The 23,859-nt window shown below is 37.6% G+C and overlaps 1 protein-coding gene across 9 annotated transcripts in view; it reads right to left on the bottom strand.

Annotated features, from left to right (window-relative positions):
* Positions 1–1,788: 1,788 nt before the first annotated feature.
* usp46 (ubiquitin specific peptidase 46) overlaps positions 1,789–23,859 on the bottom strand; it is a 30,030-nt gene continuing 7,959 nt past the window's right edge. Inside the window, exons 2-11 of one of the 9 annotated variants that reach the window (XR_007440111.1) lie at positions 23,628–23,708; positions 21,199–21,412; positions 14,373–14,611; positions 10,715–10,791; positions 10,308–10,391; positions 9,327–9,524; positions 9,067–9,145; positions 5,229–7,929; positions 5,163–5,195; positions 1,789–5,096 (exon numbers count right to left, since the gene is read on the bottom strand). Coding sequence is in view for 1 of the 9 variants with exons in the window: in XM_007257034.4 (XP_007257096.1) it covers positions 7,828–7,929; positions 9,067–9,145; positions 9,327–9,524; positions 10,308–10,391; positions 10,715–10,791; positions 14,373–14,611; positions 21,199–21,412; positions 23,628–23,708 (1,074 nt within the window). In the remaining 8 variants the exon portion in view is untranslated. Of the gene's footprint in view, positions 7,930–9,066; positions 9,146–9,326; positions 9,525–10,307; positions 10,392–10,714; positions 10,792–14,372; positions 14,612–21,198; positions 21,413–23,627; positions 23,709–23,859 lie in introns of all 9 variants that reach the window. The other 8 variants (XR_007440107.1, XR_007440109.1, XR_007440108.1 and 5 more) reach the window with 8 other exon arrangements.

Genomic DNA, 23,859 nt, shown 5'->3' with positions numbered 1-23,859 from the left:
GCTGGGGGCTTTATACCCCTCTAGCTGATACTGGGCATTGGGCGTGACGACGTGTGTGGTTCATCCAGAGGGTCCCATTCTATTCACGCCAAGCTGTGTACAGAAATACATTACTTTATTAGTTATTGTATTCATTGTTGATGCTATTTATTATTCTGAAATTCTGATGCTATTTACATTCTCATCCTGTTTAATGTACTATCTGTCTGTCTCCATGTTTTCCTATATAAGCCATGTGCTCCCTAGCTGTTCTGTTCCCTGTGTTCTCCTTGTTCTCCAGTGGCAGCCCAAGTATTGGTCCATTTAGAAGACCACAGTTAGCCAAATACAATCACTACAAATACCTGGATCTATTCTTGCTCCTCCCACAATATCGAGGATGTATAGAAGGTAACTCGTGTCTTACTGTCTGATAACCCACAATGCACCTCTCAGCAGTATTGATGGAGAAGAAAGTACTGCTGTGTGATAAAATAAAGTTTAAAGTTATTTTTAGACGAGAACATAGAGGTTTAGACTTCAGGTATGTGGTTTATTTGTTAAAAAAGCGACCATGTAAATATGTGCTCCTATGTTTTACAGAACATCGCTTTCCATTCCTCTAAAAGGGTGGCGGCATCAAGTACACGGCTTCTCTGATTACAGAATAAAAGTCTTGCATCCTCCCCTCCTCGGGAGGACGCACTCGTGAGCCGAACTTACCAAGTTCTTTCCAAGTGTGGGAGTCCAAACTTGTGTACTCCGTATTGAGAAACAGCCCTTGTCTTTAGTGCTTCTACTTGTGTAGTTTGTAGCTCCGCCCCCTCAGTACCTGTCCCCAGGTGTTTCTTGTTTCCTCTATGTGTATTTATAGCCCCTTTGATTTAGTGTTCAATTGTTGGTTCTTGGCGTGTTCCACGTCAGTCAGGTTGCGTCATATTGTATTCATGTATCTTTGTTAAGTTTTTATTTGTTTTTTATTTTTTAATAAAGTATTTCGGCCTCCTGTTTAAAGCTGACAGAAAACCAAACATTTTTAAATGTACAATTTTGTACCATACTACACATTATTTGAAACACATAGTTGCACAGGTCTACTACAATTGATTGTTTCCATACCTTTATAGTAGGGCTGTCAGTCTATATAAAAAAAAAAACATAATAATAAAAGTAATTTACTGTGATTAACAACGATTAACTAATTTTTTTCTTTTTAACATTGAACCTTCTTATAATAAGATTTTATGTTTTAATGGTTTTCAGCACTTTTTTAAAGAGGACAGTTTATCATACAGTCGTGCAGTAGAACCCATCAGAAACAATCCTAATTCAAAGTGTTGAAAATATTGATTTAAAGTACAGAAAACGGTAAAGATTTTTACCTTTCTAGTTAGCGTTATGCACTTAGCTACGTTGCAGACTAAAATAACAGACAATTAAACTTTATAAAACTCAATAAGACTAAACAATTCTGCAATATTTATAGTCTGTATCCTTTATTAATAAGAAATAAACTTTATATTATAGTAAACATCTCATCACTTACCAACTGGGAATGAGCCCTATTTGCACGACTGTGTCAGAAAAACTTTAAACTTTATGAATCTCAATGAATTCATTGCAAGAGATGTCTGCACACATCTGGATATATAGTGTAGGTAACTGTATTAGAGCATGTTTTGGATTTTAACAAATATATAAAGTGTTTGTAATATATTTATTATCAGTTTTCACAGATATGCACTCAGAATGCCCCTAGTGAACAGCACACAGACAATAAAAACACTATAAAAGACACAGAAACAGACATAATCTCTCTTCAGTTCACCATTTATTTTCCTTTTAGACACCACTGTCCAGTCTACATAATAAATCCATTTTACAGCCTTAGAATTCCAGCTCCTTTTGAGTTTAAAAATATATAATTTCTTTCTATCAGACATTCTACACATTTTTTTATGTACAGTTGCATCTCACACAAATAAAAGTTATTTTTTTCTTCCATGTTCCAGTTTTCGAGGAGTGTGTATTGTGTGTGTTTGTATGTATTTGTGTGTGTATATGTGTGTGTGTGTGTGTTTGCAGAGATTTGGCACAAAGTCAGACTTGTGTTTGATCAGTAACATCGAGAGCAGCACACGTTTAGAGCTACAGGAGATGAGGTTTCAGTACCATCATGAGAAGGTATCACATGGAAGTGTATACACTACACACACTCTCTTACTTCACACTCACACTGACAAACAAACACAGAACAAAGAAAAATTCTTGACAGCTGACTCCCTGCTTTGGGATGTATTTAATCAAAAAGTTTATGTGTATATGTCCGCCAAAAAAAAAAAGGGTAATTTCTGCATAGTCCTTTTAAGCTTCTGTTATTCCACAGTGACGACATAACTGTAGTGCAGGGATGAGCGCTGCATAACTTTTTGAAATTACTATGCCATAAACATGTCATTACAGGACGGTTACGCCCCTTCCCAACATATTAGCTCATTTCAAATACAGTAAGTGTCTTGTTAACCTTACCAGTAAGTGTCTTGACTGATGTTAGCTAATGCACTAAATATGCTGCTAGTTTTGCGGTATATTTCTGTTGTTTCAGTACTTTAATTGTTGTAATATTTTTATTTTATAAAAATTCAGTCTTGGAAAGTGTTTACTAAACGGCCCAATATTTTTAGATTTTCGTTGTGTCTACTGAATGTATAAAATTGTGTAATTATACGAAATAATATTTATTATTTTTTTATTGCAATAGTATTTTCTAGAAATTCTGTTTAAAACATCCAATGTTTTTTTCAAATCACTAAGAATATCATTATAGCAAACATACCTCGCCATATTGTGATAATACTTTAGGGCCACATTACCCACTCCTACTCCATATTTTCCTATCTGGAAAGCCATTTCCCTAAACAAAATGGGTTTAAAAATAGACATTTATTTAAACCAAGAATTGAATAAGGGGTGATTTACTTTACTATTATTATAGGGTTTATCTTACACAAACAAGACATTTTAGTGCTGTTATTAGAGAAAGAAAGCCATTTGAAAGCCATGGGGGTTTTACATAAAACATGCCTTCTGTCTCGAGATTTATGGTAATGTTCATTACAGCTTCCATGATTCCATGTTGGACAAAGCTGTCCATCACAGGAGAGCTTTTTCTAATTCTATTTTTATTTTATACCTGTATCTGCAAACAAAGTGGAAATACTGATTCTAAACTTCTGAACAGTATTAGATCAGTATGACTAGAATATCTAACTGGAGAAAAAGGGGCTGCAAACTAACAAGCAGATTTGTGTGTGAACTCGTGTGCCATGTCACTTGCCATATACTGTACAATTCAAAGTGTCAAACCGGGCTAAATGGATCACAGCTTGAGCTGTGGGAATAGTGTTAATAAGGGTTGTTTTCTGGGAGCAACAGAATGCTGGGAAAAAAAAATAGAGTACAAGAAACTAAGGAGCATCTTTGATCTGCTGTAAAGTCTGACTGCTCTAGCCTGTCGGTGCAGAAGTTTGATTTCTTCACTAGAAGTGCACTCTCTGTGCTCTGTGGATCCCAAAGAGAACATTGATAAGCTATATTAAAACAAAGTTTTAGGGTCTTGTTCTCACATTACTGGTTTGCTGTAGGTCAAGACTTCAGTAAAACACCGGAAATGTAACATTGACCCATTTTCTCTATAACCCAGAACATTACAATGGAAATGGCACTTTTTATAACTCTACGGCTTATGATTAGCGAATTCCAAGATCAAGACTCTTTATTTGAAGGCTACCTACATAGGGACTGCATAAATATCTATAAATGAATACTTCTTTTCTCTATACTCTACTCAGTGAGTGGGGAATTTACCTAATGTGTAACCTTAGATTTATCATCTTTCTGTAATTACTGGAATAAATCGACAACAATTTTTCTTTATTATTGTTGTTGAATGCATGTGCTATGTGGCCCCTATGTTAGTGTTAGTAACCTTCAAATAAATTATAAAAATAATAAATCTACTGAAAGTATTTATGTGTAGTATATTGTGCTCTGGTTCAACTGCAGTAGCACTGTTTGAATATACAGACTAACAAAGTAACAGTATTATGACAGACACACACACAAACACACACACACACACATACAGTTTTGTTTATGTACCTACATAACATAGTATGAAAATGACACACTTTTACCAAAACTCTGTCTTGCTGGACCCAGTCCATCACACATGCTCAGCCAAACTAAGCCCTTCATTCATAAGATAATGCAAAACATGGTCACATGACCTGATCACTCTCCCTCTCTCAGTGCCAAAACACTGCCCTTTATAGCAATAGCCCTCTTTGATGAATGCCCTTCATCTATTAATTGAATAAATTGTGCGCTTGGTCTTAACTTTCCTATTAACAGAGGCTTTAATCCCTTTACTATGCTTGATGCAGTCCATCTTTACTAGTTCCCAGCTCTAGAACCTGTCTATCAATACAGATCTAGGATCAGTTCCCAAACCATGTTCCTACACACACACACAACCTTTATGGTACTGCTAACTGCTTAAGTGTGTAACCCAACAATATGGAATTTGAATCTCAGTAAACATATGCTGTAATCTACATTGACAAGCCGCAGGGACTTACATAAATGTCTATGACTGCTTCTACTGGACTACACCCCTAAACATCTTAATGACTGGATTAGTTGGATCACATGTGACAGAGCAGGGAAGACACCAACACCAAGCATATTCAATTGTCTTTTTTGATGAAGACTTGATAAAACATTATTGTTACATACATATGCATGTGGCTAATACCTGTTCTGTGCTCAGGAAGAGCAAAACATCTGCAAGAAAAGGCTCCTACCTCAAGACCAGGATTAGGAACCACTGCTCTAGGAACTACTGCTCTCAGAGTTTCCCAGTTAATTTAAATTTATGGACCTCTAAATGGCCGACAGCTTTTTTTAAGAATCTCAGTATGGTCAACAGTTCAAAGAAAATCAGGGGCCTTTGGATGGTCTGCAGTTTGGTTTAATTCAGGGACTCTGGGGTGGTCTAAAGTTCAAGCAAATTCAGGGACCTAGGAAAGGTCCAGAATACAGTCAAATTCAGGGACCTGGGAATATTCAGTTCAGTCAAATTCAGGGACCTGGGAATATTCAGTTCAGTCAAATTCAGGGACCTGGGAATGATCAGTTCAGTCAAATTCAGGGACCTAGGAATATTCAGTTCAGTAAAATTCAGGGACCTGGTAATTCAGTAAAATTCAGGGAGCTCAGAATGGTCTGCACTTTAATAAAATTCAGGGACCTGGGAAAGAGCAACAGTTCAGTTAAATTTAGTGACCTCAAGATAGTCTGGTTTTAGTGAAAATCAGGGACCTCAGAATGGTCTGCAGTTCAGTCAAATTCAAGGACATCAGAGAAGTCCAGACTTAAGTCAATTTCAGGGACCTCAGAATGGTCTGCACTTTAATCAAATTCAGGGACCTGGGGATGGTCCAGAATTCAGTCAAATTCAGGGACCTCAGTCAAATTTAGGGACCTGGGAATGGTCTGGATTTCAGTCAAATTGAGGGACCTCAGAATGGTACAGATTTCAGTTAAATTCAAGGACCTCAAGATAGGCTGAGCTCAAATCAAATAAAGGGACCTGGGGATGGTCAGAAGTTCAATCAAAATAAAGGGACCTTATGATGGTCCTCAATTTAGTCAAATTTAGCGACCATGAGATTATTCCCAATGTAGTTCAGGGATCTTACAACAACTTGATCTGGAAAAACTCAGACGAATGCTGAGATCCATATAATTTCACATCTACAAGCAGTAGAGCATACCATAAGGACCATTTGCTCCTTTTTTTATCTCAGGGAACCCAGTAATTTTAACTTTGATATGAGTCTAGTCAGAATCACCCATCTTTAAGAAGGTTAATAGCAGTAGAATGAGGTGAACTTCAGAGCTAACCTGACTGAACTGCTTTTAACAAGTTCACACCTTTATCTCCAGAGCTGCTAGCAACATGCTCTTCAATGGCAGTTAGGTAACAAACCTGTTACATAAAGAAAAGGCAAGACAAAGTAGGAGGCGCAAGCTTTAGCCTTGAGTCTCGGCTCTGTAGGAGGATCATTGTGAGTTTAACAGTAACTTCAAAGTAATGAAGGACGTTCTCCCTCGCACAGTCTTTTGCTGATGTAAGGCATTAAGGACTCTGCTGACCTTAAATCAATCTAATTCAGTCATTTCTGAGCATCTACGTGGCCTGGTTACTGTTATATGCTTTCAGCCAAGGAGTAGATGCAAGCACTATTATGTTTTTCTTCTGAGAAAGCTACGTCAGGTATAACTCACTTATAACTTGCACTGCTGTAGAAAACTGTAAAGACTGGCCAAGGCTACTGATCATATTAAGAAAATTCCTTCAACAAAGCCACACACACACACACACACACACACACACACACACACACACCTTTACTTTTGTTCTTATAGTGCATAACAGTCAACAAGATCACCCTCACACACTTTCATGTCTATGTAGTGTATATGAAACCACACCATACACACGAACCACACTTTTCTGTACCTCAACCCAAAAGTGAAGGGAACACAACACCTACAGTACAGAGAGGCTACAAAAAGTGGATCAAACCAGTCTGGACTAGACTGTGGTAACAAGACTGCTTTGGGACAATACGAGATGGAGGAACTGAACAGGGGAGATATTCACAACGTAACGCAAGACTTTTCAGTTGGTAAGACAAAGCAAGAAGTCAAGACTGTCTAATAGGAATGCACGATTAATGAACTTTCTCCTTAATTATTATCACAACACTGGGTTACAAATCCTCAATCAGTTACCAAATATTATATGGTGTGTGGTGAGCATTTTGGCAAATCGTGGATGATTGTTTGGTGTTCAGAAGAATCATGATAAATTTATTTTTTTATATATTTCAAGTTATTTTTACCTTTTTGCATATTATGATTAAGTAGACATGTTGAATTGCCACCATAATTGGGTTCTAAACGGATAATTTAGATTGTTAGAGTTCTCTAACACTGTGTCATCAGCCTTACTATTTTTCACTGTCATTTATTAACAGGATACAAGGTAAACAACATTCCTACCGGACCATCTTTACGCTTAACTTAGCCCATTCAACTGAATTGAAAGTCCTCCTTTGTTCCCCAAGTTTTAAACAAGGTAACACACATTTATAACACATAAAACATAAATTAAAACATTCTGTTCATTCACTTAATAATAAAAAAAAAAAAGAGAACCTCAAACTGGAATAAGAGCTCCAAAATAGAAAGAGAGGCCCTCTGGTATAAGTTACCTAGGAAGAGAGACAGTTTCCAGGCCACAGCAGTGCCAAGATCTCGGAAAGGTCGAGCTTCCAGAGTGGCCTCACTGCTCCACATGGAAACTGAAGTGTTTCGAATTCTTCAAGCTTTGTAAAAGCATCGTTGAGTAAGCAGGTGTTCCGATGCTTCTGTAGTGTCTGTTGCGGTCTTCGTTGATGCTTTTGTCTATAAAGTGCCTTCAATATGCAGGTGGACTGACTGAGGGTCAGTTTACTGGAGAATGATTCCCCAGAGTGCAGCGATAACTGAGAGGAGAGAGGGGAATTCTGGTAAATGTAGTGTTGGCAAAGGTGAGGTCCAGGTGCTATTGGCACAGGTTTCAGTAAAAGGGTCCTGAGTGGGAGGGGATGGGGAGTGCTGAGGGATGTGGTGTTTATGGTCAGTGACTAAACTACTGGTCTTCCCTTTCCGTTTTTTCCCTCCTGCCTTCATTCACCCCATTGCACGTTCTGCTATATACCTCCTGTGCTCCTGCTGTCACTCTCTGGACTGATAGAAGAGGATGTATCCTGACTCAGAGTTCTTAGAAATGTCAGAAGTTAAACCATAGAACTCTTCTATCGCCTGTGCATCGATTTTCTGATGGAGAGAGAACAATAATGAAAACAAACAAATCCTTTCAGAAATGTGTAAAAGCATCATATAAACGTCTCTTTCATCTTACTGAAATATCATACTGAATAAACAAATATAAACGATATTGCCAAAAGTATACGCTAGCCTGTTTTGTGTTTGGAGACATGAAGCACTGATCATGAGCTGATCTGAAGGCCACATGATGGTTGGAGGTCTGTAGTGATTGCAGAATGGTGGTGACCTCTGCTCACTAGGCGTCTCTATGCCGCTCTACCATTTTACGACTTTGGTGTGAGTTTCTTTCGTTCCCAGTCACTTCCACCTGGTTATAACACCACTGACAGTTATCTATGGAGTATTTAGTAGGGAGAAAATTTCACAAATTGACTTGTTGCACAGGTGTTGCACTCTATCACAGTATCATGCTGGAATTCACTGAGCTCCTGAGAGCGACCCATTCTTCTGTTAACCGGCTACTTTAGCTCTGCTCAGCTAACACTAACTCAGCTACTCACACAGCCAGCTCTGTGCTAGCTAATGTTAACCAGCTACTTTAGCTCTGCTCGGCTAAAGCTAGCTCAGCTACAGGAGAGCTGACAGAAACACTACAGTTTATAATAAAAAAAAATGTAGAACAGTTTGCTAATTCCCCCTTAGTAAATACAGTGTTTTTGATAGTTATTTACACAAGATACCTATTTAGCTAATGTAAAACAAAACGATTTACTTGATTTGTACAACACTACGATAATGGGAAGTTATTAATATCCATTTATTATTTAATTAACCCACTTTTTACTTTCATTGGATTCTGCTTTTTAATGGGCCTCTTATTAGTGTGGGTGTCGTACTAAATCAGGGGTAAATTATGGAAAAGCTATTAAATGTGTGTTGTGGTGATAAAATGTGTAAACAGTGTGTAAATAACAACTTATTTGGTTAGTGTGTGCTATTTTAATGCATGTGTCAGGTGTATTGGTCTATCACTAACCTATAACCATGGAAGTGATTGGAATCTGAGCTCAATGATTTGGATGGGTGAGCGAATACTTTTGGCAATATAGTGTAAACGCGTAAAGTTGTATTTTCAAACACTTCATAAACATGTTTTTTGCAAACATATAATAAATAAACACAAACCTCTACAATGTCATCATCAAAAAGCAGCCAGAAGCCATGACTCTTCACTATTGTTATGTAGTGTCCTCTATTTGGTCCACTGTAAAGACATGAATAACAGTCAAATATAATAGAATGAGCACACAATATAGTAAGTGCAGTAATTCAAAGCAAGAATAAAACATGACAACAATAATAAGTGTGGTCACCATGTCCAAGGTGTTAAAGTGTTGGAATGTGTTTACTGCATTTCAGTGTGTGTGTGTGTGTGTGTCTCATACCTGCCACAGTGCACCACCACAGCGACAAGGTCATACATGCGGTCCAGGTTGACGGCGTCTCCGGATGTGTTAAAGAGCCGCAGCTCGAGAGGGAAGACCACGCGGTAGCTCAGCTTAGTGTATCGGTGCAACTGCTCCATGTATTTAAAGCGCTTTAGGTGCAGGGCCAAGATCATGGGCAGCTTCTTTACACGCATGCTAAAGAGAGAACAACACAAGCATTAAACACAACACCATTTACCCTAGACATGCCTTCCTAGCACTATTAAAAGGATGGACTCTTATTAGTCTGCCTTTATCTGATGTGGTCTGCTGTTAGTTGTTAAAGTAACAAACGTTAAATGCAGTAAAATGTCAGGTCAGGTTATCTCTGGATATAAAAAATGCAAACCTTGCTGGCAAGTTTTTGGTTTTGACACATGGTTTGACACAATAAATACACATGGTGGTAAACTGTCAACCCTTTTATGGCTTCTTTGAAGGTCCGTTAATATTCTTTTTTATCGTATGTGATTACCGTTTTGAGTTAGCAATCATTAGCATTTTCCTTTAAATCCTAATGCAATGTTATTTTTTTATGTTTGTGTTAAAAAACTGCATGCCAAAGTAAAAACGTCACATTCTATTGGCAGTACTTATTAACAGGCACTAGACTAGACAGTTTCAGTGCATTTGCACATGTGTGTCAGCAATGGGTGAACCTAAATGCAAATTATTATAATTCTGACACATATCTAAATGTTATATGTAACATAAAAGACAGCAATTTATCCTATAAGTTGATGGAATTATACACTGCACAGTTTACATGTGACAACAGTGACGGTGTATCTTTAAAGTTATTTATTTATCTCTTCTCAATGTTTGTTGAAATTCAATGCCTACTACTGATTAAACACAATAAATATTAAAATAAATCGAAGAAATGCAGACAGCTTATTTGTTTAATCATTGCTAAATTAACACTCTAAACTTACTGACCGTTTCTGAGCCTCTTGCTTGCTGCAGCAGGTTTCACAGTAGTATTTATATTCACTGCACAGCGTCTCCGTGTTACTGAAGTCCCTGTTCACAGACACACACACACCATTCTCTACATTTATTATACTGGAAAAAATAGACATAAAATTTGCTATGCACTACTACACATTGTTGGTTCAATTAAAACAAATAAGTGATAATGTTTTGGAATCTGTAAGGTGTGTTTCTGTAGAGGATGTGAATTTATTTATACTTATTTATACTGAACATAAACACACTATATATACACAAATAAAACATATAACCTGTATACCAAGGAATGTATATGTGATTAAAATGCCATATTCTCAGAATGTGTAATATCAGCTTGTTTGTGTATGTTCTCAGTGTGGAGTGTGGTTACGTACCTGAGACAGTGTGTTATTGAAGTGTTTTGTTCAACATCCACAGATAAATCCAAGAAGTCCTCGTGTTTACTGCTGACCTGTTACAGGCAGGACAGAGAAATCTGGTAAGTGTGTGTGTATACACTGAGAAAATATTAAAAAAACATTTTTTTTGTAGTGTGTAGTGAGATTATGTGATTCAATATGCCTAAGGTAATCAAATTAAAACTGCATGTGGAATGGAAACAAAACTTGTATTAACTTTTGATGTAAACTCACTTGGTTATGAACTAACACTTTCTGTAAACTGTGTAATGCACCTGGTCCCAATGGCATCCCCAATCATGTCTGTTGAATGTGACGACCAGCTGGGGGAGGTTCTCTTTAAGACTGGTATCTTTAAGACTGTGGTTTTATGTTTTAAAGCATCACTGTGCAAACTTTTGGGCTCCCCCTATGGTCAGGATGTGTCATGTATGCGTTGACACACTACTGAGTGACAAGCTGTACACATACATTTATGGACAGTATGTAAAAGAGAAAGAAAGGATTTCAAACAAATATGATATGCTTCACCAAAGTAATACAGTGCAGTTAGCAGCATGCCAAACACCAGAGAAGGAATGATAGAGGCACAATTCTTTCTATTATTCAGTAGAAGCTGATATTTTAAAGTGCAAATGCTATAGACAGCAGCCATGAACAGCCAGAGTTTATATCTGTTATTCCCTTCTAGCTACTTTAAACCCTCAACAACTTGCATACCGATTAAATATATGTGGTTGCTGTTGCCCTGATGTTCACTTGACCACTTGGACAGGAAAAACACATACTGTATGTGAGAATGCTGTTTACAGATTACAACTCGCATTCAACACAATCCACCCAGCCAAACTCTTTTCACTCTTTTGAAACGTCATTTCTGCCACTGTGTCCTGGACTTCCTGACAGGCAGATTAGAAATTCGTTTCTCATTCACACTGATTCTGTATTTGAATTGGAATTAGAGAAACTGGAACTGAATTCAAATTAGAATTAATTAAAAAAATGCATTCTTATCACATATCAGTGAGAAATTGAACCTTTTCACATACATTTTTCTTAAGTAAAGACACAAATATTAAGCATGCATCCCCTTAATATTGAATAATTAGCAATATCTTTATTTCAAAGTAATCAAATGAAACAGTGTTTTGGTAAATGCAATTATCATTTATCAATTATCATGTAACTTTACAGAGTAACATTCCTGCATCTAATAGTCAACAGTTCCTCAAATGGCCTAAATGTTTGGACTAACTTTATGAAGACTAGGATAAAGCAAGGTATTCTGGGAATTAAGTGCAGTCCTATCAGTTTTCCACAATTTGAAAATTATTCTATGGAGTATGTTTGTATTGTTAATTGTAAAATTAATATAATTGTATAATATCTGTATGAAAATCATGATGCAATTATATGTAATATATAGTGTAAAGCTTCATTGTTAAATACAGCTTATGTATTATACATTTCTATGAATTTCATAGAATTCCAATTCTACTTCTTTTAACTGAAATTTGAATTAGAATTCCTCATCCTGTTTCAATTTTAATTCAAATTCCAATTCAAGAAATGTATTGGAATTTAGTGGTCATTCTCAATTCAATTCTGAATTTTGCACAACCCTGGTAGCCAAGCACAAGTCTAAAAGTGCTGTTACATCTATTCTAAGACTGATCACAAATGGAACTACAGACTACAGAAATGAGAATGGTGCGATCTCTGCCTCAACATCAGCAAAACCAAGCAGATGTTTGTGGACTACAGGAGCTAAAGAGGGGTGGCTCCCTTTTTCATCAAGCGGAAAAAGATTGACCAGGGTTAAGTTTCTTGGTGTACACCTCATTTATGACTTCATCTGGTCCCACCAAACCAACACAACTGTACAAGATCTTCCTGCAAAAGCTTAATAAGTGTGGTCTGCCTCAGCAGTAAATTCTCACCCATACAAGCTTATGGCAGGTGTAACTGCAGCAAGTAAGTGTGAAAAGAAAGAAAGCACCTTAGCCTTTCAAAGATTAAAGAATACAAGAAAAATCTAGTTAGAAAAGCCCAGAGAGGTGTGAACCTGATACTAACGTGATGGCAGGCTGCCAGTGTTACATGTCAATTTTTTCTGAGCAGTCAAGATGAACTCTGCTGACCGAGAATTCTCTTGTGTGAAACGCGTGATTAAAGAGCTTGAAAAAACAGTCAAGGAAAAAGTGATCAACGCTGTGTGGTGACATGCAGAGAGTCTCTAACACCAATGAACTTAGCTTGAAGGTTGAATCTAAAATCAAAATGAGTCACTGTTTAATTGTAAGCTACATACACTGCCACCAAAACAAAAAAGGTCAAACACTTAAATATTTGGCTTTGGATTGCCTGTAGCTTTGAATGTGGAAAGAATTTATTGTGGTATTGTTTTGATAAGCTTCTGCAATGATTTATTTCAATCCAGTGTTGCATTAATTTTTCACCAAGATCTTGCAGCAGCATTGATGATGGTAGAGTCTGACCTCTGCACAAAGTCTTCTCCAGCACATCTCAAACATTCTCAATTAGGTTCAATCTGGACTGCACATACTGTTGCTGAACCTAGACCTGACCAACTGCAGCAACCTCAGATCATTTGCTTAGTTAAATCCAGGTGGAGACTTTTTTTCCTTTTAGCCGGCAGTGTATTAAAACATAATCAGACTAGAGTAGTGCTGTATCTCTTTTTGAGGTTTAATTTTTTAAACTATTTTCCTGATGATGCACTCTGATTCCTTCATACATTGTGTAATTTTGTGGGACAAAGTAAACCCAATATTAATCAAAGCCTTAGTGTTTTATATTATATGTACTCCTAACAGTACTTCAGCTTATTGTGGGCAATTCTCTTTAACTTGAGGAGCTATCCCTCAGATCCTTTGCATATCAACACAAGCACTTGTCTTTCCCGTAGCTAGATACTGTGCCCCTGCCTGGAGCAGAAGTCCACACGTGACCATGCTAGGTAATAGGAGTGGGATATTATGGCCCTAAAATGTCAAGATACTAATAATGCACTCCAAATATCTTCAAATATCCAGGACGAAAGTAACATGAATGATACTGGACAGATATAATCTGTCTCTAGAAGGGAAAATGTGAACAACGTGAATTTTTCACTTTTTTTTACAGCAAAAAATAGTACCCTGATGTGATAATTAGGGGTGGGTGATATGGCATGATATTTTTTACATTACATTACATTTGGCAGACACTTTTGTCCAAAGCAACTTTCAGGGTATGATATCGATCACAATATTCAAAAATGATGGTGATATACAGGGGTCGGCTGCTTCAAGTCATCTTTAAAGAAGTGGTGCCTGACAGACAATGCTACATGCGAGTGTGGCGAACCTGAACAGACTGTTGAACATATAATTACTGGATGCCCTCTATTCAGCCCACCCTTACTATCTGGTCTTTTTGACCAGAGACAAGGGCATGGCTGCATGACACTGAGTAGGTCATCTGATGGTGTACAAAAGAAGAAGCAGAAAAGAGGTATGGATTAAATGTCCAAACTTCTACTGTCAATCCAGTTTAAAAACTAAAACAGATACTAGTGCAAAGTTCACAGGCTTTTGGAAATCACATCTACCAAACATGATAAAGCTCTCACCGTCTCACAGTTGAGGCAGCGCGTCTCATTGGTCAGAGTGCCCTGGAAGATGTCGTGCACCCAGGTGGACTCGTTCTTGTTCTCTGGCTCAGTTTCAGCAGTGACGGCCGTTCCGTTGTTCTTCAGTCGACCGTTCTGTTTCTCCTGCTTCTTCTCCTCCTGCAGGATGTCAGCTACCGTGTTCAGCAGGTAGTTCAGGAACTCGTGAGCATCCTGCTGCATGTAGTTATCAAAGAGGTCTACAGTGGGGAGGCGGAGAACAGAGTACAGTGTTAGTTACAGTTTACATGTTTGTGTTTCCTACTTGTATTTATTAACTGTTTGTCAAAAGAACAGGAAATAAATAGTGATGTTCATGGTCACCTTTTCAAAAGTGCAAATTAAATTGGCATATGCAAAAGCTAAAAAAAAAACAATTTGGGGTGGCTTTACAACTTAATTTTGATGTGTTTGAATTGAGCAGCAAAGGCAAGAATCACAGCTGTTGATGAGAGGAACTTCTAGGTTTAGACCTTGAAACAAGGGGTCGTTGCATTGGTGCATTGGATAACCAGGCGCTGTTTGATTACTCCATCCACCACAACATGCAGTATTTTTACAGTACCACATCAATTTTAAAGCCATACAAAGACCACTGACAGGCAAAGTAGATCACCATGAGTGCAAATTGCACAGAAAAAGCCTTTATTTTGATAAAGAAACAGACGCTAGGGCAAAGTTATTGTCCTAGACCTGTACAGCTTAAATTTTTCAGCTGGAGAAACGATGTTTCTTGTCAATGGATTCATTTATACAAGTAGCACATTCAAATCTATGTGACCCTGCCATTTCTACGCTCTCAGCTGGCTCCCTCCCACCCAGACCAGCCTCTGCACAGTCAAGATGAACTCTGCTGACCGAGAATTCTCTTGTGTGAAACGCGTGATTAAAGGGCCAGAAAAAACAGTCAAGGAAAAAGTGATAAATGCTGTGTGGTGACATGCAGAGAGTCTCTGACACCAATGAACTTAGCTTGAAGGTTGAATCTAAAATCAGAATGCGTCACTGCTCAATTGTAAGCTACATACACTGCCACCAAAAAAAAGGTCACACACACTAATATTTTGTTGGAGCACCTTCAGCTTTAATTGTGGCACACATTTGCTGTGGCATTGTTTTAATAAACTTCTGCAATCTCATAAGATTTATTTAAATCCAGTGTTGCACAGGTGAAGTAGATCACACGAGTGCAAATTACACAAAAAAGCCTATATTTTGGTAAAGAAACAGATGCTAAGGCAAAGTTATTATCCTAGACCTGTAACAGCTGGAAAACAGCGGTTTCTTGTCAATGGATTAATTTAAACAAGTAGCACATTAAGTGTGGGCTGAGTGTGGGCTGAATAAATCCCCAGCAGTGGACTCAGGATAGATGCATGCTTTCTGGTCTGTCATCATTTAAAGCAGGGGTGTCTAAAAGCAGCGAGAGTGCTCAGTTGTAGCGTGAAAAACAGAACAAAGAGTCTATATGTGGCGAGAATGTGCAGTTGTGGCGCAGAAAACGGGTCAAAGAGTCTAAAAGCGGCGAGAGTGCGCAGTTGTGGCCGGAAAAAAGGGCAAAGAGTCTAAAAGCGGTGAGAATACTAAGTTGTAGCATGGAAAACGTACCAAAGAGTCTAAAAGCAGCGAGAATACTAAGTTGTAGCGTGGAAAACGAACCAAAGAGTCTAAAAGCGGCGAGAATACTAAGTTGTAGCGTGGAAAACGAACCAAAGAGTCTAAAAGCGGCGAGAGTGCGCAGTTGTGGCCGGAAAAAAGGGCAAAGAGTCTAAAAGCGGTGAGAATACTAAGTTGTAGGGTGGAAAACGTACCAAAGAGTCTAAAAGCAGCGAGAATACTAAGTTGTAGCGTGGAAAACGAACCAAAGAGTCTAAAAGCGGCGAGAATACTAAGTTGTAGCGTGGAAAACGAACCAAAGAGTCTAAAAGCGGCGAGAATGCGAAGTTGTAGCGCGGAAAACGACTAAACAGTCTAAAAGCGTCGAGAATGCACAGTTGTAGCGCAGAAAACGGACCAAAGGGTCTAAAAGCGGCAAGAATGCGCAGTTGTAGTGCAGAAAACGGGCCAAAGAGTCTAACAATTCCAAAGAAATGAAAAATGGACAGCTAATGCAGAAAATTTCAGGCATGTTGGGAAAATTACTATTTTTTAACTGAGTTCAGAGGGAAGTGTGTATGTTTAATTTGTCAGGAATCAGTTGCCTAATTAGGAGTATAAGAGTATAATATTAAGAGACATTATGAAACGAAGCATGTATTTGAAAATCTTAGTTTAAACAACACTGTCAAAGATAGAAAAAGATAGTATAAGAAGTAGTATATTTCATTGTTTGTTTGTCTGTGGCCCGTGACTGCACATATTTCTCCTTTTGGCCCCCAACAAAAAAAGTTTGGACACCCCTGATTTAAAGGATTTAAAGTTGTAAATTCAGCAGTTCCGTGCGATTTGCATCAAGCATTGAAAATGCCAATGATTTTGTTGAGTTTTTGACAGTTAATGAATTTAGTGTTACAATCCACGACTCTTGAGATTCTGAGATGATTACTAACATGATGGTTTTGATTGCCAGTTACAGAGGTCATGTATAAAAACACCACAGCAGTAATACAGGACAGTGCTGAGTAATGCCAATGGGATTTTATGAATACACAATTGAAATAATATAGCACTGTTATCCGTGAACTTGCTGAGCTTGGTGGGGTGACTTTCACAAACGTTGATCATATTTCTAATTGGATAGAAACTGCTCATACCAGTGAAACACAATATGTCATGATCTGTTCGCTAAAATACATACACACAGATTCCATGTCAGTACTCAGCTGAGCATACACACACACACCACATATGTAGGCTCTGTGAGTGGTGAGTGACAGTCTGTAAGTGTGTGTGTGCGTGAGCAGTCAGCTGACAGGTTTCTCTCTGACAGAGGCCTGTATTGTTCATTCATAGAGAGAGTGATCTAAAGTAAGACAGCAGAACAAGTCTCCTTTCATACCACCCACCTACACACACACCTACACACACACACACACACTATCTTACACCTGTCTCTCATTCCTCCGATAAACCATATTACACAGGAGCTTACTGTTAGTATGCAAGGGTCAGATGCTAATTAACTGACCTTTACTAGAGCGAGTGCATACCTAGTAAATATAATTTGTTAGTCATACACATGTATCCACAAGAAAGGGGTTATGTTTGATGTGGCAGCAATCATAAATCATAAATGTGCCAACCACTGATATAGACTACACCCATATTGGTCATAAACACACAGGAGTGATGTGTTATATGTATACTCAGTTAGTTAGACGTCACGGGTCAAAATAATTGGAAAAAATGAAGTATTTAGCTTGAACAGCATTGTTTTAAGCACAATGGAAAAGAATCTGAGTGGTGTGGATCTCTATTTCATTCATCACCCTGAAAAATGAGAATCTGCATCTCTGTCGTTGAAGGAGCTACATTTAAAACACTTTCCCAAACATCCATACATCTGTTTTAGCACCAATTTGTGGAGGAAAACCAACACCAGAACATTTTTATAGGCCCTTCTATTAACATTTAGCTTTAGATGAACATATAGAGATATTAGTGCTGGTGATTTTCACAATAATTTGGTAATTTGAATTACAGTTTTAATGCAATTTTTTTAAATTGAGTAATCACGATTTTACATACTGACATTTTATCCTTTTAATCTAAAATATCCGAAAGCGCTACTTATTTCTGAAGTATTTATCCATCTTGCCTTGGTTACCAGCACCCCCCACAGACCAACGCGCACATATTTTCATTCTGCTCAGTCAAACACACACCTGGAAGGATAAGGCACATAAGCATACCGCTTCTAAAAGAGTGCAGTGTCAATGCTCTCCGGTGTGGAACCGTGATTATTCGTGGAAAACAATACATTTTTTAAATCATTGATTCACTCAATGAGTCAACTCAACCCAGAGTGTCTGAACACCAAACAGATTATGTTTGTAGTTGAATTTTTAGTAGGGGGGGAATCGATTAAAATCGAACATTTGTGAACCATTTGGCCCTGCAGTGGAAAAGTGTGCAGCTTGCTGTAATCTAAAGTTTTGCGAACTGGTCCGCCACCCCATGTACTGTGACAATCGCTTGATGGTGTGAGCGAGTGGAATGACCATAATGAGCAGGGTTTATTTTGAGTAGCCAATGACTTACTAGTATCCACCCACCGGTAAAAACAGGCTCAAAAATAAAAGCAAGAGAGACACGTAACTGTGAAAAAATTAAATGAGCGAAAACCGATTTCTTATGATGGAAAAAAACAAAACAAAATATTAAACTCTGTTCAATATTATGTTTACAAACCTGCTTTTAAAATTCCTAATATTAAGAATAGTCCTCTCGTTTTCAAATTTAAATTCCTTAGCTTGTTATGCTAACTGGATAGCGGTAACTAGTGAGCTGAGCCAGTGTGCTTTTTTGGCGGTGCTGTTCTACACAGCACCAAAGAAGCATATGAACCTGGTATACCAGCCAGCACTACTGTAAATTGACAGAAATAGATGGAAATAGCCTGTTGAACTGTTGGGTTAGCATAACTAGCTTACTTCAGATTACTTTAGTCTACATTCACTTTAAACATAATAACATTTAAACCATTTAATACTGACCGGAAATTACAACACATAAGGTGGATTACATTTGATCATGTCCATAGAGCACAGAAATAGCTCACCTATTTTCCAGTGTTCAATCACTGACGATGTAACTAAAATGGCAATGCTAGAAGACCATCATTTAAGTTCAGGTTTTCACATGTGGAGCTGGATTCAAGCCCAGTTCTTGTGCACCATAAATAAGCACCTTGCCACCACTGTGTTAGGCAGCTCGTGGTGAGAGTGCTGAACAGTAATTAGGTTTCCAGGGTGAACACATTGAGAGCCTAAGGTTAATTGCACTCACAGCCATTAGTGACTGTGTAAAATACTTTTCCTAGCTTGATCTAAAAAAGGACAAAGACCTAGTCTGAAATTCAGCTACGTCATCATGAGCAGATAATATTACTCTACACACAGGAAGAACTTATATAGACTACACCTTAGGTCAGTGCTGCCTAGGTTTTGCCCCTATCCTAACCCATTAAAACCTAAGCTATAACATAATTGTAAAAAAATAATAATAATATATATATTTGAGACTGGAGTGTCGATTTCATATTCTGCAAAATTATTAATAAAATAAAGAATTCAAACGGCACTTAATAACATTTATTTAGTATTATATTCATCATATAATCATAGAATCATCTACATGCGTCAGAAATGTATTGGTCAAAGCAGGTTTTTTTTAAATAACCTAAAACATAGATCACAAAATTCTTTAACTTCTTATACCCTAAGTTGTTAAACTTTTACTTAAGTAATTTCAAACTCGGAAATCTGTGTGTGTAATTTGATGGTGCAAGTACTGCAAGCATAATCTAATAGAAAGCTGTCAAGTTTCAATATTATTTAATAGTTAGCTCATTTTAAGCTCATTTCTGAAGTAATTTAAGTAGATTATTTCATTATCAAAATTGTTTGCAAAGGTCTTAAAAACTCAAATACGTATCAATATAATAAATAAGCAAAAAAATAATAAAGGGTAGTCAATTTCTCTAGATTTGGTAAATATCTTGATAAATGAGGTATGAGATATCAACTGTCTTTCTGGCATAAACTTTACCTGCATATCATAATTAACAATAATGTTAATACTGTTAGCACTTAGAACACAGACTGCACACATCATAAAAAAACTGTTATAAGAGTGTAACAATGCAGTTTATCATACCATGTCATTTAATGTGAGCCACTAGTTAGGAAATTTCATGACTAGAATGCACAGGTGCTGCATCTTATCACGGTATTACGCTGGAATTAATTTTTGCTTATTCTCGACCCCTTATTTCACTAACATATGTTTGTAGAATCAGTTTGTAGGCCTAGGTATTGGTTCTTTACACCTGGGGCCATGGAATTGATCGAAACCTGAGTTGAATAATTTGCATGGGTGAGTGAATACTTTTGTAAATAAAGTGTATATCTATATTATTTTAATAGCTTTTTAAGTAACTGCTGCTACTGGTTCATTTTGTCTAAATATTGCAAGAAATACAGTATATTGTAAAAAACATGTTTAAATAACCATATATAATATTTCTTTTACAATATTTTCCACCACCAACCTAATGTGATGCATCACAAATGCAGTCGCATGCCTGTTCTTAAGGCTGCAAAACAAACACAATTTAAAGTGGAATTTAGACAGAGCTGATCAATTAGGGAGCATCAGCAATGACAAAACCAATTTCACATCACCCATCTTGTATCTGGAAGGGAATAAATTTGCCATATGATGAGTGAGTGAGTTTAGTACCCATATGTTCGTGTCCCATGGTCACATGATCGGTGGCTCATATTTCAGTTTTGTAAGAAGATTTGTTTGTTGTTTTGGTTTTGTAAAGTTTTCTGTTCACAAATTGAAAAGAGTTTGATAAACTTTGGTGAACATATATGCTCAAAGGTACATAGAAAATAACCCAGGACATCAAATAAATGTAAAGTAATTTGAATGGGGCTTAAACTCAGATGGGATAATTCTGCAATTTTATTTCAGGCCAGATGAGCTATACTCTAAAATTTTTCTCCCATTGCCTCTGAAAAAATTACAGGTCTAACCATTTACTTGTTCAGCATTTGATAAGTTGATCCCTGAGCAGGCTTAATTAAATAATTAAAGTTTGGGATTTACGTTTCCTCACCATTCTCCTTCCTCAGGCGGGAGATGAACTTTTTGGGCGGGATGACGCCCACCTTCTTTTTCTGTGTGGCGATGCTGTGGAAGAGGTCAGCCAGGCAGGTGAGCAGATTTTCCTTCTTCTTCTGCTGCGCCTTGTAGGCCAACACGCTCTCCCTGAACGGCCTGCAGAAATACAGTGCCTGCAGCACCGAGTTACAGTAACATGTGTTCCCAAACTGCAGCATGATAGAGAGAGAGAGTGAGAGAGAGAGAGATAATGAATTACCACCATGTAATTTCAGAGAGCAGAACTGTATGTGTAATGTAATCAGAGCTGAGGGAACAAAACAGCAAGATGATAGACAGACATTATCTTCAGTTTAATGACGTAAGCTTGAAGCACTTCATCCTGGTGAGAGACTGGGCACTTCACAGCTGCACGAGTGTTCTCACAATACAACATTTTCTGTCCTAGTGCTGGAACTGAACTGAATAGAGTGTCTGTAAGTCAGAACAGGCAGCCAAATCAAACTATGGCACTGAATACTAACCCAAAATAACAACCAGAGCATGACAGGGTAATCTGAAGTGTGTGCAGAGTGCCCTAATACAACAATAATGTAACCCTGAGTAAGAGCAGTGAATCACTGGAGCAAAATGTAGCATCTGCTCGTTTATGAAAAAAACAGGTTTTGTGTGTGACCTGCTGTCCTCAAGGTTTAAGATATTAGAAATGTTTGTATTTTTTATACGGCACAGACATGCTGTAACAGAATGGCTTCAGAGTGACTTTTTACCAGACTATAAACCAGACTAGGGCTGGGTATCGGTTTTAAATTTCTGATACTGGTAATGATATGATACTTTGAATACCCAAACAATACTTTTTTCGATACCTTTTTCTAAATTGGTGTTTGACTAGCTTGGTTTTGTTGGTCGGCCAAACATACTTTATTAAGAGTATTTTCTAGAGGGACAGAGAGAGAGAGAGAGAGAGAGACACATAAAGTGAGAGACAGATAGATTTTAGTGCAGCTGGGGTATGTGGACAATTTGAATGACCACGTTTCTGTGCGTGGGCACTGCCTAAGTCTTTTTTCCACGCTGCACACACTCTCCGCATTTGGTGCATTATGCACAATTCATGCAAAGCATCGAAAAATGGCGCCAATTTTTTTTTTACCTTTTTTTTGTCGCACCGAGACATTTCGGTTGGTGCTTTTTTATTATCGAATTTCGATACCCAGCCCTACCCCAGACACCAGTTAAATTACAACTGCTCAGATTTATTTGAGAGCTATATAAAAACTGATGTGAAGTATGATTTTAAGAAGTATGATATCTAAAAAGATACATGTCTGCTAGGCTGGAAAGCATAGGAAAGTAAGGGCTGGCCATGGTGTTCTTCCAGTTCATGCTGAAGAGAAGAATCTACAATCTACAAAATCTTTGTGATGTTCCACTCTATCGTAGCTACTCTAGGCTTAGCATGCTGCTAACTGAACTGAACAACTTGGGTGAAGTGAGAAGAAACTATGACTCAAGTAATACTTATGCAAAATTCATTAACAATGCAAAAACATTATTCAACCACCTCTGTTCACATGATTCTTTTACTTTAATTGAATATTCTGTGTCTCTCAGCTCATCCAGAAATGCTTGTATCCTTTTGGAAGTGTCTCACTATGTAAAAAACGGGTAATAAGACTCTTTAGTATTTGATTTGTTTTAGGCTGCCGTGTCTAACAGATTACATAAAATACAAATAAGTTGCATTTTTAAGAAAAAACAAGAGATTACAATTGACAACCAGATATAGTGATCTGACTTGGTTGTACAGCAAATAGACTGGAGGCAATCTCTAAACTCTTCTTGTTGACTATAAACAGTTACCTTCTTACCACTGCAGCAGGTCACAGCTCCCTGCAGCACTGGTTAAATATATAATTGCTTAATTGATCATGTCATTTGGCAGCTGGGTAATTGGAAACTTAACTGCATGTCAACATGACCAAGAACTCTGTAACTTCACACAGCCAACTTCACGCACCTCATTAATTCAAGCTATTCAATAAACGCATCAAAAATCAAGTTTGTTTCCTTCAGTCTAGCCCAGAATTGTTTAAGCCTTGTTTAGCTAAACTGTCACTTAACTGCCCTTTCTAAAAGTTGTTTCCTTTTTGCTTATGTATATTTTTTGGTAGTGTGATTTGTGACAGCATTTCAGCTTGAAAAAAGCAAGCAGCATAAATTGGCAAAGAGAGAAACTAAATCCTTTGCTTTTCACAGCACACACAAGCCTCATTTGGGTTATTTAAGCCTTTGCCTGATTTAGGCCAAGGGTGAGTGTGTTCCATGAAATCAGCTCAACTTTTCTCAGCTATAATTACTGTAGATCATGTGTAAAAACATGTGTCAGTCTGAAAGCTTGTAGCAATGGGTGACACTTACATTGACCAATCCGAAGTAGTGTTCATTAATAGGGAACTGCTCTGGACCAATGTCTTTCTCCAGAGCAGAGGCATTGGTGCCCTAAAGAGAGAGAAAAAGAGAGAAAGGGATGTTAAGAGTCAGACTGTACATAAACATGATTTCATGAAAATGTCAGTGAACCCTTTAGATGTACTTTGGACATCTGCATTGATTACTAATGAATGGTGTTCTCGTTTCAAAATCACAATTT

This window comes from Astyanax mexicanus, chromosome 1, assembly GCF_023375975.1.
Source record: "Astyanax mexicanus isolate ESR-SI-001 chromosome 1, AstMex3_surface, whole genome shotgun sequence".
Lineage (NCBI taxonomy): Eukaryota > Metazoa > Chordata > Actinopteri > Characiformes > Acestrorhamphidae > Astyanax > Astyanax mexicanus.
The sequence above is the reverse complement of the archived record's forward strand: the minus strand, read 5'-3'. Positions and strand labels throughout refer to the sequence as shown.